The sequence below is a fragment of the Aquarana catesbeiana genome, linkage group LG06 (genome assembly GCF_042186555.1).
Source record: "Aquarana catesbeiana isolate 2022-GZ linkage group LG06, ASM4218655v1, whole genome shotgun sequence".
Classification (NCBI taxonomy): Eukaryota; Metazoa; Chordata; class Amphibia; order Anura; family Ranidae; genus Aquarana; species Aquarana catesbeiana.
Window position 1 is genome coordinate 349,190,264 of NC_133329.1, and position 18,828 is coordinate 349,209,091.

General features: G+C 39.9%; 1 protein-coding gene across 4 annotated transcripts in view; it reads left to right on the forward strand.

Moving 5' to 3' along the window:
- The window catches only part of LOC141147040 (sodium channel protein type 2 subunit alpha-like), a 229,147-nt gene that overhangs the window by 114,630 nt on the left and 95,689 nt on the right, over positions 1–18,828 (forward strand). For 2 of the 4 annotated variants that reach the window (XM_073634018.1, XM_073634019.1), the window contains exons 11-13: positions 9,131–9,418; positions 10,751–11,128; positions 16,764–16,896. In XM_073634018.1, coding sequence (XP_073490119.1) covers positions 9,131–9,418; positions 10,751–11,128; positions 16,764–16,896 — 799 coding nt within the window. The remainder of the gene's footprint in view (positions 1–9,130; positions 9,419–10,750; positions 11,129–16,763; positions 16,897–18,828) is intronic. The other 2 variants (XM_073634020.1, XM_073634022.1) reach the window with 1 other exon arrangement.

An 18,828-nucleotide genomic window follows, 5' to 3' on the forward strand; every position in this document is an offset into this window, starting at 1 on the left:
CTCGCTCATCCATGGACCTTGCTTTGTGCACTTGTGCGCAGTGATGTTGGAACAGGAGGGGGCCATCCCCAAACTGTTCCCACAAAGTTGGGAGCATGCAATTGTCCAAAATGTATTGGTATGCTGACGTAATAAGAATTCCCTTCACTGGAACTAAGGGGCCAAGCCCAACCCATGAACAACAACCCCACACCATAATCCCCCTCCACCAAATAATTTTGGCCAGTGCACAAAGCACACGATCCATAAAGATATGGATGAGCAGGCTTGGGGTGGAGGAACTTGACTGGCTATCAACCCAATAGAACATTTTTGGGATGAACATTCCCATAGACATTCCTAAACCTTGTGGACAGCCTTCCCAGAAGAGTTAAAGCTGTTATAGCTGCAAAGCGTGGGGCAACTCAATATTGAACCCTACGGAATAAGTTTGGGATGTCATTAAAGTTCATGTGCGTGTAAAAGCAGGTGTCCCAAAACCTTTGGTATTATAGTGTATATCCTTTGAAGCTATTGAGGAATATGATTAAATGAATGTTTCTGTGCTCAGAGTTCAGCTTTAATGTCCATAGTCTAGACCCATGGCAATTTTAAAGGCCAGCTACATACAGTAAAACCCTCTGCTCAATGGTGGGTTTCATCGCGCTCTAGCTTTTTACATCTGCTAGAAATTTAAGTGGTGAGTTTTTTCCTTGTCAAAAGAAGTTTATTGAGTATACAATGTTATAAAGATACATAAAGTAAGTTTACAAGGATCTATAAAGTAAGCTTATTGTTTTACAGTAGGGTTTATATAGGTAAATATCATGAAATTTCAAATATTAAACATTGGGTTCACGTAAACCTAAATTAAAGATATATATCATTTCCTTAGTTACTTTTGTAGGTATTTAAATGATTTATACCTACTATACATATTGTTTACAAGTAGAGTGTATATAGGTCAAATAAATTCTGATAATGAGCTTTAATCGTAAGGTGGAGAAAAGGAAAGAGAAAGAAGAAAAAGGGTTGAAAGGTAGAGGTATGGTCCACAAGGTTGTCCTGCTCGTCAGTTTATTATTCTTTTTAGTTCTCTTTGAAGCCTTAGAATGGGTGTCTCTGTAAGTCATTTAATCTGTTGCCATGGCAACAGGACAGAGTCATTGAAGTTTGACAGGAACTGTTGTTTTATCCAAGGATGCCAAAGTTTTTCAAATTTTGGAATTTGATTTTGATCGATGGCTACCATCTTAGCATGGGACATTGTATTATTCATTCTGTGAATTGTTTCTGCTAGTACCAATGTAGGAGATTTCCATGCCTTGGCCACTGTTTGTTTTGCAGCCGTTATTAGTTGGATCATAAGTTTGAATTGAGAGAGTGTTAACCATTCCGGTTTTAGATTAAGTAAAGTTAAATATGGATCTGGTTGTATTATTTTTTTAAATATTTTAGATGCAATCACGAAGACTTCCTTCCAGAAGGTTTGGATTACTGGGCACGTCCACCATATGTGTAAATATGTGCCTATTTCTGGGCATCCTCGAAAACAAAGAGCTGAGGTATTAGGTGAATATTTTGCCACTCTAGCGGGTACAAGGTACCAGCGAGTTAGGACTTTATAATTTGTCTCCAGTGCTAAGATGTTGGGTGAAGATGACTTAGATGTGAGCCATATGTTAGACCAGTCCGTGTCTTCTAAAGTTCGTCCCAGGTCCTCCTCCCACCTCTGAACGTAAGAGGGTCTATTAAGATTTGCTACTCCATATAATTGATCATAAAGTGATGAAATTGTACCTTTAGCAAATGGATCTTTTGTACAGATTGATTCAAAAATGGATAATTGGGATAATGGTGTATCCCCCTTTAGGAATGGTGTATAGAAATTTTTGATATGGAGATATCTAAATATCTCAGAGTTTGGTAGATCATATTTTTCTCTAAGCGATGGGAATGAAAGGAATGATTTAGATGCTATGAAATCATTTAGTGTCTGAATGCCTGATGTTGTCCAAGCTTTAAAAGAATTTGGGTAGATCCATGCCGGATAAAAGGCCGGATTTCTGATAAAAGAAAGGAGAGGATTGTGTGGAGATTGTAACTGATATTTGGTTTTTAGTTTATCCCAGAGAGATAAGAAGTGTTTAGTTATGGGATTATGAATTTTAAAGCGGTCTTTAGGATCAAGCCATAATAAATTTGATATTAATAGAGGGTCATTTTCTGAAGCTTCTATAAATACCCATAATGGGATTTCCTGTTTTGCATGGTATTTGGACAGACTGGCCAAATGTGCTGCTCTGTAGTAGTTAGTAAAATTAGGGTATCCCAGGCCTCCTTTATTTTTGGGAAGATGTAGTGTGTGTATAAGTATACGTGGTTTAGAAGAGCCCCATATAAACGAAGTTGCTCTTTTTTGTACTATTCTCAAAAAATAGGAAGGAATTGGAATAGGGAGGACTCTGAATAGATAAAGCAATTTGGGTAGAATAGTCATTTTGATTGCATTAATCTTCCCTATCCAGGATAAAGGAAGTTGCGACCATTGTTTTATTAGATTTGTGATCTGTCTTAATACAGGAGGATAATTGGTTGAGAATAAGTCAGAATGAGATGCTGTTAAATGAATTCCAAGATATGGGATTGATTTTTCTGCCCATGTGAATGGGAGTGCAGCCCTAGCCGGGATCAATTCCATGTTTGTGAGTGAAATATTAAGCACTAGGCATTTCTTAGGATTAATCATAAGGCCGGATAGGGCTGCAAATCCATCAAGAGCTGGTATTAAGTTAGGACCAGAGACCTGTGGTGATGATAGAAAAAGTAATATATCGTCTGCAAATATACATAATTTGTGTGTAATACCTCCTACTTCAATGCCAATTATAGTTTGGTTTGTTCTGATGTATTGGGCCATGGGTTCGAGTATAAGGGCAAATAATAAGGGAGATAATGGGCAACCCTGTCGGGTACCTCTTTCGATATTAAAGGCTTCAGATTTGTATCCAGCATATTTTATATAGGCTTTGGGTTTATTATATAATGCTTTGATCCATGTTAAAAAGTGGGGTCCAAAACCCCATTTTTGTAATGAATATTGCATATATTGCCAGGATACTGTGTCAAATGCCCTCTTAATATCGAGAGATAGAAAACATAAAGGGATTTTCCGTTTTTTAGCAATATGTGCCAATAACACTGCCCTGCGTATATTATCGCCTGCCTGTCTTTTTGGCATGAAGCCTACTTGATCTCTATGTATTAATTTTCCTATAATGCTATTGAGGCGTTTTGCTATTATTTTTGCTAATAATTTAATATCAAGGTTTAACAGAGAGATAGGCCGATAATTCACACAGGAAGTATCATCAGAAAGGGGTTTTGGGATCATACAAACAATTGCCATTAGTGTTTCTTGCCGAAAAGAATGTCCATCTAGAAGTTTGTTAAAAGTTTCAGTGAGAATGGGAGAGAGTATTTCTGAGAATGTTTTATAGTATAAAGCCGAGTAGCCGTCTGGGCCTGGTCTTTTGTTAAGTTTTAGGTCTTTTATGGCGTTAGCAACTTCATCTACAGTTATAGGCTCATCCAAACTGCTTTTTTGATTCTGAGATAACTCAGGTAAGGTTATTTGTGAGAAGAAGGATTCAGCCTCTGTAGGATTAAATTCATTGTTTGTCTTGTATAAAGTTGCGAGATGTGAGTGAAATTTATGGACTATTTTAACTGGATTACAAGTGTAAACATTTTTTGATAATTTCAAACGTATTGGTTTGAAAGATTTGTTAGTTGAATTTAATGCCCGAGCCAAATATGTACCTGGTTTGTTTGTATTCATGTAGAAATTGTGTTTGGAGCGTTTGAGGGATTTATCAACTGACTCAGTGAGAAATAGATCGTATTCCAATCTAGATTTTTCCAGATGAGATTTTGTACTCTGAGATGGATTATCTTGAAATGATATGTAGGCTGCATTAAAATTGAGTTCTAGTTTTTTTGCTAGATTTTTGCGTTCCCGTTTAAATAGTGCCATTTGTCTTTGTATTGTACCACGCAAGACAGGCTTATGAGCTTCCCACAGTGTTATTGGGGAGATGTCTGTTGTATTATTAATTGATATGTATTCCTTTAAAGCTTGTTCAATGGCCATCTGATGTAGTGGGTGTTTGAGCAATATGTCCGGTAAGTACCACGTTGGGTCATGCGCTTTTGGTATGGCTGAGGCTATAGTAGTGTATACTGCATTATGGTCAGACCACGGAATCGGAATTATATCTGATGCAATAATTTCTGGTATCATTCCTATTGTTAGAAAAATATGATCTATTCTGGTGAAGGTTTGATGAGGGTGCGAGAAATAAGTGAATTTCTTTTTCATTGGGTTACTTTCTCTCCATGAATCTACCAGATTGTATTTGGAAAGAAGTTGAGAAAAAGGTAATCTAGAGGTTATTTTGGATGGTGTAAAAGGTGATTTATCTAGAAATGGGAGGAGGACCTGGTTCGAATCCCCACACATTATCACTGTTCCTATTTTGTGTGTATTAATCACTTGTAATATATGTGAGAGGAATGGTGTAGGTTGTTTGTTAGGAGCGTAGTAGGAAATCACCGTGATTGCTGTATCCATTATATAACCCATGAGTATCAGGTATCTACCTTCTGGGTCTTTAATTTCTGATGATAAGGTGAATGGTGTGGATCGGTGAAATGCAATTAGAGTTCCCCTTTGCTTGGTACAGGCAGAAGCCGTGTAAATTTGTTGATAAAAAGGAGAAATATATTTTGGAGTAGAATCTTTGGTGAAGTGTGTTTCTTGGAGGCATACTATGTGAGCCTTCTTGTTATGGAAAGTACGGAAGGCTTTGGTCCTTTTTTGAGGGACATTTATTCCCTGAACATTCAGGGAAAGTATATTCAGTGGTGCCATGGCAACAGATCAAATAGTTTTGACTTACTTTTTGTTATGCAGAGCTGACTGCGCAGATCAACCTGTGTGGACTGAAGAGATGAATAGATAGAAAAGAAACCAGTGAATTCTGGAGTAAAGAGTAAACAAAAAACATATGAGATTAGATGATACATTGTATAAATTATTTTTTGCAAGTAATCACAATTTACCCGTGAAAGAGAATAAATATCTCTCTCAGGGGAATAAGTGCCTTCGTCACACTCCCACATAATATGGTTGGGAGAATGAGGAGGGCTAATGGGGGTACACGGATCTTCCGCTTACAGGAGAGAAGTGCTATGTCAAAAGACATCAAAATGATGTTTCATTAATTGGAGTGCAGAATATAGTTTTTGTTGAAATTATTTATTCCAGGGTGGTTGTATATGGTTAGTCTTGCCCTAGGCTAAATAATTCAGTTAGAAAGGTACTGTTAATAACATTGGTATTGATGAAGATAGTTTGAAATATTTTGGGATTTTAACCCTTTTAGAGTAAACAATTACATATTTTATTCATATGCAACTGTTTAGAAATGTTAACTCATAAAATTGAGGTTGTATTGCTTCAGATTAGAATAAACAAAAACATAATTCTAGGAACTAGTATATAGTATATATATAGTACTAGTATATATTTGTTTTAAGAAAAGAAAGAAAAAGCTTCCATTACTTCTGGGTTATTAAACATATTTGTCCTAAAAAGTAATAAATCTATTGTTATTACCTGATAATATATAACTGAACAAGAATTTCCTTATTTCACTTATATATTCTAAGGCTATATGAATCAGAAGTAATAAGAAATATAACTGGAATGTAACATGATCCCACACAGTGTGTGACTATCAGAATGCAGTTACATTCAGTTATAAATATAGGTTTTTTATAGAGAACCATCTCTTAGTATAATAAATGAAGAGATATCAGGAATTAGGATGTCAGTCCATTGAATCTTCTTGGTCCATGGATGATGTGGCATAACGGCCTCTTTTGTGAGAATGATGATTCCCATTTTGTTCTGAAATTTTCTGGGTGCTGCCTGAAGGTGGAGATGATGCCATTCTTCTACGTGTGGGAGTGTTGCTGCTTGTGGGTTCTGTCAGATTTAATTTTAAAAGGGTTTGTTGTAGTTCATCTGCTGATCTGCTTCTGTAAATTGTACCTTGGTAGTTAAATCTGACTGAAAAGGGGAAGCCCCATTGATACATAATGTTGTGGCGTTGCAGTTCCATTAGTTGGGGTTTCATGGATCGTCTTTTAGTAATAGTAAGTTGGGATAGGTCAGCAAAAATTTGATAATTGTGTCCTTGAAAATTAAGTTCCTTTTTTTCTCTTGCAGCAATTAGTATTTGTTCTTTCGTTCTGTAATAATGAAATTTTGTGATTATATCACGTGGGGGTCCATCTTTCTTTTTGGCTGTGAGGGCTCTGTGTACTCTGTCCAGTTCTAAACGTTCAATAGGGATATCTGGCTTTAGTTCTTGTAATAGAGCAGTAATAGTAGATTGCAGGTCTGTCACAGTTTCAGGTATTCCCCTTATGCGCAAGTTTGAACGTCTGGCTCTATTTTCGTAATCTTCGAGCTTAGTTTGAAGTATTAAATTCTCTTTTTTTAATTGTTCCAATTCTGTTATATTTTCTTGGGTTGTAATTTCAATTTCATCCATTTTTATTTCTAAGGCTGCGGTGCGGTTTCCCAGCTCTCTTATTTCTTTGGTTAGGCTTTTTGTTATTTGGTCTGAGGTTTGTTTTAAAGCCTTATGAAGCATCTTTTCAAATTGTAATAATATTACTGGGGATACTGAGGAGGCTTGTGGAGAAGTTTGTGAGAGGATTTGTTCTGTATCTGACTCAAATGGAGAGTCTTGCTGTGACATTTTCTGTCTGTGAGAGCGCCCTGATGCTGTATCTTGTGAGGTGACTGGAGCTGCTTCAGCTGCAGTGAGTGCCTGTGAGCTCTTTGTGAGGTGATTTTTATTTCTGCCACGGTTTCCTCCCAGTACCATATTTCCTGTCCAAACTTTCACAGTTTGTTCCCTGGGGCAAAAAGGTTCAAATGGATACCTTTTGAGCCTGCAGGCTCCGCTTTGTCCTTCTCTTCTCTCCTCAGCGGTGTGGAGCTCTAACAATGCATGTCTGCTCTGCTAGGCTCCGCCTCCTGCCCCCCAAGTGGTGAGTTTTTTTTCTCCAACAGTGTCTGCTCTATTTTTTGTGTATTCTGCTTTGTGGAAAGTTCATCCAGGGGATGTAACACATCTGTTGACTTTGCAGTGGCTAAAACTGTTGGAGCGAGCCAGAAGTTCCCAAAAGACTTGCCAACAACTGTCCAAAACAGGAAAATCACTTTGGATGGCAATTGCATTTAAAATGCCCCTGATATGCGAGTTATGCATAAGCTCTCTGACCACTTTTAAGGCAAAGCACTATGTGAACTTGGAAGCTTTGCATTGCAGAGCTAAGAAAAGTTAGATCCATTGTTGGGATTTATTATTATATCCCACCTCTCCCTTACTTATGTGTCATGGGACAGCAAATAAGGACAAAACTTTACAATGAGAACAGGGAAGGTGATACAAACACTTTCTTTTGTAGATTGGGGAAAGATTTTTGAACCTGAACTTTGAATAGGAAATGCTTATATGGTATCTTCTCCTGCTTCTTGGCTAAAGTTCTAGCATTTTTTAAAGGCATTCTATAGTGAGGAAGTGTAGAATTTGCCATTGCCATCCACTCTTTTTGAAAATCCTAGTTATTTGACCTTTATACTAAACAAAAGTCTTAAGTACTTTGTAAATCACGTATGCAAATTAGGAATTATCACTGCCCTATAACTTTACTGATTTGCATGCTTATACCAGGTTAGTGTCTACCAAGTTTACAAAGTGCAGTAACCTTTAGGAATCAGCTGTTAATCAATAAATTTTTTATTGAATAAGGCTAAATATCTGACTCTGTTTGAGGAGCTATGCCTTTCTGACTCAAAATGTCTGCATGTTCTATCTACAATATATGGCACTCTACTGTTTCACGCATTTCCCGATCGTCCTTTTTATATTCGGGACTGGGAATGAGAATTAGGCAACAGATTGGCCTTGGAGGACTGGGATTAAGCATTTATTATTACATTTAAATCTACTCCAGCCTCCCACTCACAGGAATGAAATTACAAAATCTTAACTAAATGGTATCGCTGCCCGACTTTATTAAACAAGATCAACTCGGCTATATCAGATCAATGTTGGAGATGTGGTGAGTCAACTCAAGAGGTACACATCTACATGTGTGGTGGTCATGCCCATCAATAGCACCATTTTGGTTGGCTATATTCAAGCTCAGCCATTTGATTAAGGGTATGGCCTGAGACTCCTGAGGTTGCTCTCCTCCCCATGATCCTGGGATCGATTGAATCCATCAAACAGGGAATAGTCATATTCTTGTTGATAGATCTCCAGTCACTGTAAAAATCCCCAGTAATACCAACAATAAGGGATTGGGTAGTGGAAGTGAACAATACTATTCGTATGGAACAGATGGTAGCTATAGCGAGTGAAAATCACGCTAAGTTTAGGGAAGCCTGGTCCCCGTAGATGGAATTTCTTGATTCCCCTTCACTCCTATCCTCTATGAGTGAACAGATACTGGCACACCGTCCTTGAAAGTCATACCTAGTCGTTTCCCAGGGTCAGATACTTCGGGACAATAGACAAAGATACAGATTTTTTTATTTTATTTTTTTCTTGGTAGCCATGTATGGTTGACTTGCTCTGGGGGACGCTACTTCAATTTTTCCTTTTCTTTTTTTCTTTTTTTTTTTATTACCCTGGTCTTCCCCTTACATTTGGAAAATTGGAAAATGTGGCCTCGATGGTAAACATTTTATTATTATACAATGGTTTAATTTTATGTTTTGCAATTATTGAAGGATAAGAGTGCAAGCTATAAATCATACTTTTAGAAGTCATATTTGAGCCATGTAAATGCTATTACGTGAGCTATTACGTATTGTGAGCGTTCCACATTTTTCTCAATTCAAATTTATTAACCAAATATGGGTATATATCTGTTATTCAGTACCACCTTTTTACTTGTTACAGTATTTTTTGTAAAGAAGATTAGAAAATAACAATAGTGTTTTTTTAATACATAAAAAGTCTTCTTTTTTGGTTGTTGTGTGACTATCTTAATCTTCTTACAGGCAGCAGCACTGGCAGCACACGAAGCAGCTATTGGATCCAGAGAGATAAGTGGAGGGACAGGTTATGGAGGCCTGTCAGAGAGTTCATCTCTAACATCCATGCTAAGCTCTAAAAGTGCCAAGGAAAGAAGAAACAGAAGAAAGAAACGGAAACAAAAAGAACAGGGTGAAGAGAAGTGCGATGATGAGAAATTCCGCAAGTCAACATCAGAGAACAGTCTGAAAAAGTTCCGTTTCCCCTTAGAGGGAATGCGGTTGCCTTATGATAAGAAATCCTCCCCCCACCAGGTACTATGGCAGCTCTTATCACAGTTTTTCCAAACTAAAGGCCGTACACATGATGAGACTATTGGTCTAAAAAAACGCATTTGGAGAGATAGTCTGATAATCTATTTGTTAGTACACAGCTTTCGAGAGCCGATCACGACAGTTCATGCATAATTATCTGAAGGGACAAGCACGAAAAATTTTCTCATACGATCACAGAACAAATATTTTTTGTGTAATTAGTATAGTATTTGAACAAAAAAATATGTGACCAAGACCACACATGCTCGGAAACGAAAGCATACATTGAAATACAATACAATATATTACATCACTTCCGAAGTTGTATTCTGTCTTACGGGGATTTTCATAACTTTAGTAACCTATTGATTTTGGATATGAGACTAGCATGCAAAAAAAAAACCCAAAAAACAAAGATCATTCATCAGATATTCTCACCATGTGTATTAGGCATAGGTGTCATCCAGTTAAGGTTTATGTCATCTTCAATGTCCTGTTGTCACAGATAATAGGGAGAATAAGAGATCATTTAGATGGACGTAGTTTTTGACTGCCTGATGTGCCTGTGAAATGCACAGCAAACTCAGGATAACAGATTCCCAATCACTTCAGTGATGTAGTGTAGAGGTGCCATTTTTCTGCACTGCATTTCTATGAGTGCAGCAAGTCATATTGAGATGCATTTGCATTACAGACAAGGCAAGGCTAACACAGTTTTTGCTGTATTTGCGTTTTGAGTGCTTGTGTTTAAAATTGGACCTTGCAATAAAATGCAAGATTTATTTATACTCTGCAGGCCTCTTCCTCCTGTAAAAATGACCTACATTGATTAAATGTAAAATGTACCTCCAAAGAAAAAAGTTTGATTTTATACTTATCTGCCCATAGCGCCTAGGCAAGGGTATTGTCACACACCCGCCAGCTAGATCCTGGAGATTACAGAGCAGCTGAAATCTCATGAGAAGATGTTTTTGCAGTGGACTGGATTGTCTTCTTGCGAGATTTGACCTCCACTGCATTCCCCAGGAATCCAGCGATACGGAAAACAGAGGGAAGTATAAAGCTAACATTTTTCTGTTCAGGTACCCTTTACACCTACCAGTTACAGATCTGGGGGAGGGGCCCAGACAGTATAAGGGGACCTTGCATTGTACTGCATGGTCTGGTTTAAACAGCACTGTGTTTGGCAAAAGTCAGCATGTGAGTCGGTGTGGCCTGTCTACTATGTTTCTTTAACTATTGTGGTACAGTATTTTCTAGCTGACTGCTAACCTTCTTCTACTCATCACCTTGCCTAAATATAGCTTACACTATTTGCCTTTCATTTAACAGTCCCTGCTCGATGTCCAGGAGGTTCTATTTTCACCAAGGCGGAACAGTAGAACCAGCCTATTCAGTTTTCGAGGCCGTGGGAAGGATGTGGGATCAGAGAATGACTTTGCGGATGATGAACACAGCACTTTTGAGGACAATGAGAGCAGGAGAGGCTCTTTATTTGTACCTCGCAGACATGGAGAGAGGCGGAACAGCAATATCAGCCAAGCCAGCAAGGCTTCAAGAACCCTGCCGGTGATGCCAGCGAATGGGAAAATGCACAGCACAGTGGATTGCAACGGAGTGGTCTCTCTGCTGGGTGGGCCATCACCAACATCGCCTGCTGGACTACTTCTGCCAGAGGTGATAATAGATAAACCAGCTTCTGATGACAATGTAAGGAAGTTTCAAATAGTTTAGGCATGGTAGCCTTTATTGAGTGCTTCCCTCAGGAACACTTCATTATTGGTTGGTCGAGCTTTGAATGTGACTGCTTTTTCGCAATGCCTATAATATACTAACAGCACAGTCTACTATAACTTAGCCTATAAACTCCACTAATACTATTTTTAACTAACAAGGTATGGTATTGCAGAGTATATATTTGAAGCTCAACAAATGTTTTAAAGAGGTACATAAATAGGGATGAGTTTACATTTCCATAAACTTTCAGAGAAAATCAGGAGATTTCAGCAAAATGCTCCCATTTTGGCAAAGGTATTGAAGTAAATGGGGAAGGAAAAATTAAGAAATTTGTTGGTGGCTTTTAAGGGTGCAATGGGCTTTAAATGGTTCCTGCGGGTTACAGATGTATGCTGTCATCCTATGCACTATCCTAGACCTATTTTTGTGCCAGTAAACAACCACTCATTAGCCTCATTATTTAGTTTTTTCAAAAAAAAAAAAAGTTAAAGCCACAGTACACAAATAATGATCATTATGCAAAAAAAGGAAAGAATAAAACGCAAAAATAAAACACAGTCAGGCCCTCTTTACATTATGTGCAGCGGGTTACAGCTCAACAAGCTGCATTGCAGTGCACAAACTTGAAAAAGACTAGCAGCTTTCATCAAAGCCATCTAAGACAGGTTTTAGTCAGTTGAGTTTGCTCAAGGATCCTCTACAAGTCTGCATTCAACACTTCTAGCAGAGTGAGATGCCGGTGCCCCTTGCTGTGTTCTGTGGTTTTCTCTGCTGATCTCTACATCACACAAGGGGTGGTGGAAGGTTCCACAGTGGGCCATTCATCTGACACACCTGAAAATGTGCCTGAAATTTTTTTACATTTTTTTTTATTGGATGTGTTTTGTAGCAGAAAGTACAAAATATTGTTGTTTTTTCATAATTGATGTTCTTTGTTTCTAGTGCAAAGAAAAAACAAAAAGAAAAAACACAGAGGTGATCAATTACCACCAAAAGAAAGCTCTGTTAGTGGGAAAAAAGGACATAAATTTTATTTGGGTACAGCGTCACATGACTGCTCAATTGTTAGTTAAAGTAACACAGTGCTGTATCGCAAAAAAATGGCCTGGTTAGGAAGGGGGGTAAACCTTCCGGAGGTGAAGTTGTTAAAGAAACCCATCAGCTTAAATATATAGGTGACTTCATTGCTGATTTATTTGCTGATGTAAGCTCCACATTGGTATCATTAGAATTGTTTTACTTTTTGGGACCATATTGATCAAGTGGTAGATCATTGATTTACAGATCATTTCCTGTTTTTTTTTTAAACTGCACGTCAGAGCTCCACCTACAAGATTTCAGTCGGAGTTCCCATATTTATAGCCAGATTGTTTCCTTTTCAACACACATATCAGAAAGGTTAAGTGCTTCGAGGCTCAACAGCACAGGAGTTTTAACCCCATCTTGATCATGGCTTAGTGATTTTATTAAACTAAAATGTGGTTTCCAGCCAACAAGGTATGGATTTTTTTGCACAATTACACTGATCCAGCGTGGACTTATGTAAGTATACATATGCCATACCTGTGGGACTGCTACAGAAGTGGGGATTCACTCTAGTAGACACCCTTACTACAATGATCGCTGTTGGCCTCCGACTTCTGGGTGCCATTCACAGAACACCTCAAATTTTTCCTAATTAATGAAAGGCTTTCTCTGATTGACAACACGATCTCCATCTCGTCTAATCAGTGAACACTTTGCATTAGTTGAGAAAAATGCCAAGTGAACCCCTGTGTTCACTTTGCAGCAGGACAGCCGCAGAAGACAGCGATGATTACTACAGTAGCTGTGACCATAAGGATTTGACAAGTATGCTATATGCATACTTACATTGGTTCAAGCTGGACCAATGTAACTATGCTAAAAAAAATTCCATATATGGATTTCAGCTTTGAATGGTGTTTAAAATTGTACTTGTAGTTGAGCCTGTATTGTATCTCTCCTGTGTGTCTGTCTGTAAAAACCTGGTTTGGGTATTAAAGCTGTTAAAGTTTTTTTTTAATAAATAATTTATGCAGGTTTTTACAGTTAGAACATTTTATTTTGCCCTAATTTTTAATGAATATCACTTACAATGAACCTGTGACTGGGCTATGGGCATTCAAGTGTTTACATATTCTTACATATTCTTAAAGTGGAACTAAGGCTGCAAGTATTTACCTCCACTCCAATGATCAGACGTACACAAGGTCTCTTACCAATGCATATTCCTATGGCCTCATTGGCTGTTTTGATTGGCCAATGCAAGATGACCTAACTCTTTTACACGCACAGGAGTTATTTTCTCCTGGTACGCAGTCACCATCCTAAGAATGTACCCTGAGCTGCACATTGTAAAGAAGACTGCAAATGGGTAGGTTAGATTATTTTATTGCAGAAGAGACAAAGCATATCCCTCCTGAATGAAAATAGCCTGCCTGCTCATAGTTTGTTGATTTAACACTTAAGTTCAACTTAAACAAGCAGCAAATGGGTTTTAAAACAATCTCTCACCAACCTCAGTACCTGCAGACATTGTGGAGTGATTCAACTTTGAATTTTACAACAGAATCACTAAAGTAATTTTCAGCAGCTTAGCTCACCCTGCTTCTCTTAGCACTTTAGGGTTTCTGCTGCAAACATTAAGCATTATTTGCTCCATAGTGAGTGCTGATACAGAGATCAGTGAGAATTTGTGTAAAAGTTAATTTACTACTTGTTAATAATATTTAAATACATGAATGTTCATAGCTTGGCCACAAGTTCATTTATAAGTACAATTCTACCTAGATTACAAATTTGATATGGCAAGTGAAATAATCATCTTTCCAACTCAAACATACTCTTAAAGCAGTAGTAAACCCCGCTTGGTAATTTTTACCTACAGGTAAGCCTATTATAAGGCTTATCTGTAGGTAAAATTAATATCTCCTAAACTTGTTTCTCAACTCCAGTCCTCAAGGCGCCCCAACAGGTCATGTTTTCAGGATTTCCCTCAGATGAAATGGCTGTGGTAATTACTAAGGCAGTGAAACTAATCAAATCACCTGTGCAAAATAATGGATAGCCTGAAAACATGACCTGTTGGTGCGCCTTGAGGACTGGAGTTGAGAAACACTGGTCTAGGAGATATTCACCCTGGATGCAGCCAGTTACGCCACGAGCGCATGCGCTCTAAAGGTCCGGTATACCTTGCCGGACCTTCAGAGCTTTGTGGCGCAACCGAGGGCTCCCGTGTGCATGTGCAGGAGTGATGTGGTTCACATAGTCAGAGCGCTTGAACCCGGAAGAAAGACTGTGGGAAGATGTCAGCCCTCTTAGCTGTGACAGTACAGCGCTGAAGGGCTTTGTTTCAACGTGGGTATTTCATAATGTGCTAGTATGCAATGCATACTAGCACATTATGCCATTGCATTGCAGTTTTTTTTTTTTTTTTTACAACAGCTGTGGTTTACAACCACTTTAACATCAGACTACAGACATTGATTATCACTCACAGATAAACTATTGGTGATAGTGCAGCATTTATTATTTAATACATATTCCTTGGGGAATGTTCCATATTTTGTTGGATGAACTATAGACAGAACTGTAATGCCGCGTACACACGGTCGGACTTTTCGTCTACAAAAGTCCAACGGACGCCGACGGACTAAAGCTGGCTGGTAATCCGATCGTGTGTGGGCTTCTCCGGACTTTCAGCAGACTTTTTCAGCCTCAAATCCGATGGACTTTAGATTTGAAACATGCTTCAAATCTTTACGTCGTAACTACGACGGACCCCGAAATCCGCTCGTCTGTGTGCTAGTCCGACGGACAAAAACCCATGCTAGGGCAGCTATTGGCTACTGGCTATGAACTTCCTTATTTTAGTCCGGTGTACGTCATCACGTACGAATCCGTCGGACTTTTGTGTGGTCGTGTGTAGGCAAGTCCGTTCATTAGAAAGTCTGCTGCAAGTCCGCCGAAAGTCCGCCGGAAGTCTTTCGGACAGGCTGTCGGACTTTTGTAGACGAAAAGTCCGACCGTGTGTACGCGGCATAAGAGGAACTTTTAAAAGACAATTAAAGGGTTGTATTCCAAAGATTCAGCTGTGTCAGAATTCTACAGTAAAAAGACAAAAAGCTAAACTTTTCATTGGGATCAATTTTTTTTTTTTAAAAGCTTGCAACACGTAAGAATACAAGATGAAAAAAAAAATTGCTGCACTTTTATAAAGGCGGAGTCAGGCATTATATTTGAAGTCAACACAGCAAAACACCTCATGCTCAATAATGTTGGAGTCTAGCACAAAATCTTAAAACACGTCCACTTTCCGGTTGTAGAAGTGTACGCCCCACGCCTTGCAGCCCTCTCAGGACTGGGGAAAGTCCCAACGAAGTACTGGAAAAAAGATAAAGAAGAGAGGATGCACCAGCCTAGTGCATTATACCAATAGCCTTTCATGGTTAGTAAAAGTAAGCAATCGACTACATACAAACAGAGAAGTAAGCAAAGCCCATCAAAATGGTACACTTGTTAAGGCCACTGCATACGCTCCTGGAGCTTGGGAGGACATCTGGATCCAACCAGCTTATGTATTTTGAGGGTAATCCCTCTTCCTCAGAGCCAAAACCTCAAACGTGTGAGATGGTTGGATCCAGGTGAAGTCCTGTCCTCCCAAGCTCCAGGACCATACGGAGTGGCCTGAACAAGTGTACCATTTTGATGAGCTTTGCTTACTTCTGTGTTTGTAAGTACTCACTTGCTTACTTTTCTTAACAATAAAAGACTATTGGAACAATGCACTAGGCTGGTGCGCCCTCTCTTCTTTTATCATTATATTTAAAGTATTAAGCTACCAAAAAATGTAATTTTGGTAGAAGCTGTGGAATTCAGCTACTGGCTTCTTTTAACTCTTTCCTATGTAGTTTTCACCTGCACTTTCCCCAATTTGGAGACTTGGGACTCTTGTTGCTTCAGCATTACAGTCTCACACAGCATTTGCTATTATATAAAATAATGAAAAATGTAATAAATCAATTAAAACATCCTATAGCTCCAAGAGATATAGGGCATCAGTGGCTGGGTTTGACCTACCAAAGACTAGAAAAAAGTGTCCCAATTGAGTAGACCAGTACTATATTTATGTTTGGTCAATACGGGCTTTTAGTGCTAAATGTGATTAAAGTGCACATGTGACCTACACAAAGGCAGCCATTTTGTGGAATGAGTCAATACTTCTTAGAAGAAAGCAAGTCATTTCCTGCATTGTTCATACAGTACTTCAGTCCATAAAATGGTGGACTGAAAATACGCTTAAGACATAATGAGCAAGTACAGATTGCAAAGTTTTTGCAGATGGCAGTGGCATGCCAACTTTTATTTTGTTATTGGCTGCCTTTTGCTGCATTATAGGTAGAAGAGAACTGCTATTGCATGTGGTAGGCCATGCAGCTGCTGAATATGAAGGCCAAATAAAAACAAATCCGTATTATCCTAAACTGATGATAGCTACACATGCCGCATGTTGCATGTTGCTGCCAGAATAATTTTAGGAAATGTCTGATTCCAAATGCAGCTTATTAACTTTTATTTTTGTTTATAGGGTACCAACACAGAACATGAGATGAGGAAGAGGAGGTTAAGTTCCTATCACGTTTCTATGGATTTTTTGGAAGATCCAATCCTGAGACAAAGGGCTTTGAGTATAGCCAGCAATCTGACCAACACAATGGAAGGTAAGTTTTTTTTTCTATACCACATATATATAATACATATATGAACAGGAGTGGGAGGGTGCCGTGGGGGGGGTCTCATTAATTTATTAGTTTTGTTCACTGTCCAAACACAGGCAGGGGCTGCTCCTTGATTAGGCTGTATGCAATAGTGTAGTCTTCAGAGAGTCAAGGACTGGCTATGCTGTCTGGCAGTGTGACTCGATTACAAGACAAGCTATTTAGGTTTACAAATCCTTTCTCAGGCAACACAATTTATACTGTATATTTATTTCAGAAGGGTAAATATGATTCTGGAAGAATTTGTTTTGTAGGCGTGTGTTGGGTGGGGGGTATGAACCTAATATGGGGAGTCTACAATAGTTCCAGCTATATCCCGGCCTTCATGACAGCTGCAGTGTCTGGTGTAGGGTTGCCACCTGGACAGTCCGGGTTGTGAATTGTGTGTCTGGGTTTCAGATTGCCTGAAACCCGGACACAATATTCAGAATGGACTGTGACTCCCCAAGTACCACAACCGCCGAGTGCAGTGGCGTCGGCAGTGGGGGGCTCACCATGGCTGAAGCCCCGAGTGGGTCCCCAAAAAGCCCCGTGTCTCGAGTGGGCACCGTTCTATTAATAGCCCCGAGCGCCGCCGAGCGGGAGCCAATCTTATCCCGAGCACCGCCGAGTCACATAGCAGGTCCCGCCTTCTGGAGCCTGCAGCACTGATGGATGTCCCACTGGTCTAATGGTGGGACTGCGGGACGTGTGATGTCCATCATAGGCGCTGCAGGCTCCAGAAGGGGGGAATTGCAATGCGGCTGCCGCGTGAGATCTCCGCTCGGCTCTCCTCCGGCTGCCTGCTGTGATGATGGGCTCGCACCGCACACCCCGGCTGAGCTGCTGCTGCAGGACACATGAAGTTTCCTGGTCAGGTAGGTCAGTGTGTGTCACTACCGTCAGTGTATATAGGTCAGTGTATGTCAGGTAGGTCAGTGTATGTCAGGTAGGTCAGTGTATGTCAGGTAGGTAGGTCAGTGTATGTCAGGTAGGTAGGTCAGTGTATGTCAGGTAGGTAGGTCAGTGTGTCACGCAGGTAGGTCAGTGTATGTTTGTCAGTTAGGTCAGTGTGTCAGCCAGGTGAGTTTAGTGATCAGCATTGATGAGCACTGGTAAGCCAGGCAGCAAGTGAGCTTCCCCCCCGCTGCACAACCCCACCGCCCAGACAAAAAATCTCCCGCCCCACCCCCCCCACCCCCCAGTGCCGGCCTTAGACTTTGGGCTGAAGCCTCTGGTCTTTTTGGCACCTAGCAACTCCCCTGGCCGAGTGCACAGGTGTGCACACAGCCCCACCCCCATACATGGACAGCCCCTACCCCTCTGTCTGCCCACCCACACCCCAATCCCTGGCTTTCTGTGCCTGAATAAAAGGATGTGTGGGCTGGAAATTTGAAGCTCAGAAACATTTCATACATGGATGAAAAATGTTGATGCCTGTGCCTCCATCCTCGAGTAAGCTCACCATCCAATGTCTGTGACTGAAGTCCCCCCCTCCCTCCCTTCTTTCTTCTACCTCCGATCAAGTGAGTAGACTAAGGTAATGGGGACTCAGATGTAAGGGGAGCCCTGTGGACTCTGATGTAAGGGGGGCTTTAGGAAACCTAATTTAATCGGAAATGCTGGGAACTCTGATGTAAGTAGGAGGTTTGGTGAGCAGAAACCCCTTTACATCAGAGTCCACAGTATTCCCCCTTCAAAAAATAATTTTGCCAATGCGCTGCTAAAGTGTTCAGGTTTAGCTTGAAGAAAAGGTGGCAACCCTAGTCTGGTGAGCAGCCGCTAGCGGCAACCCTAGTCTGGTGAATCCTGTAGGCTGGTTGCACCCAAGTTGATCGATCGATCAACTTGGTACATTCAGCCTGTCTATTAATGGTTCGAATCTCAGCTGGTTCC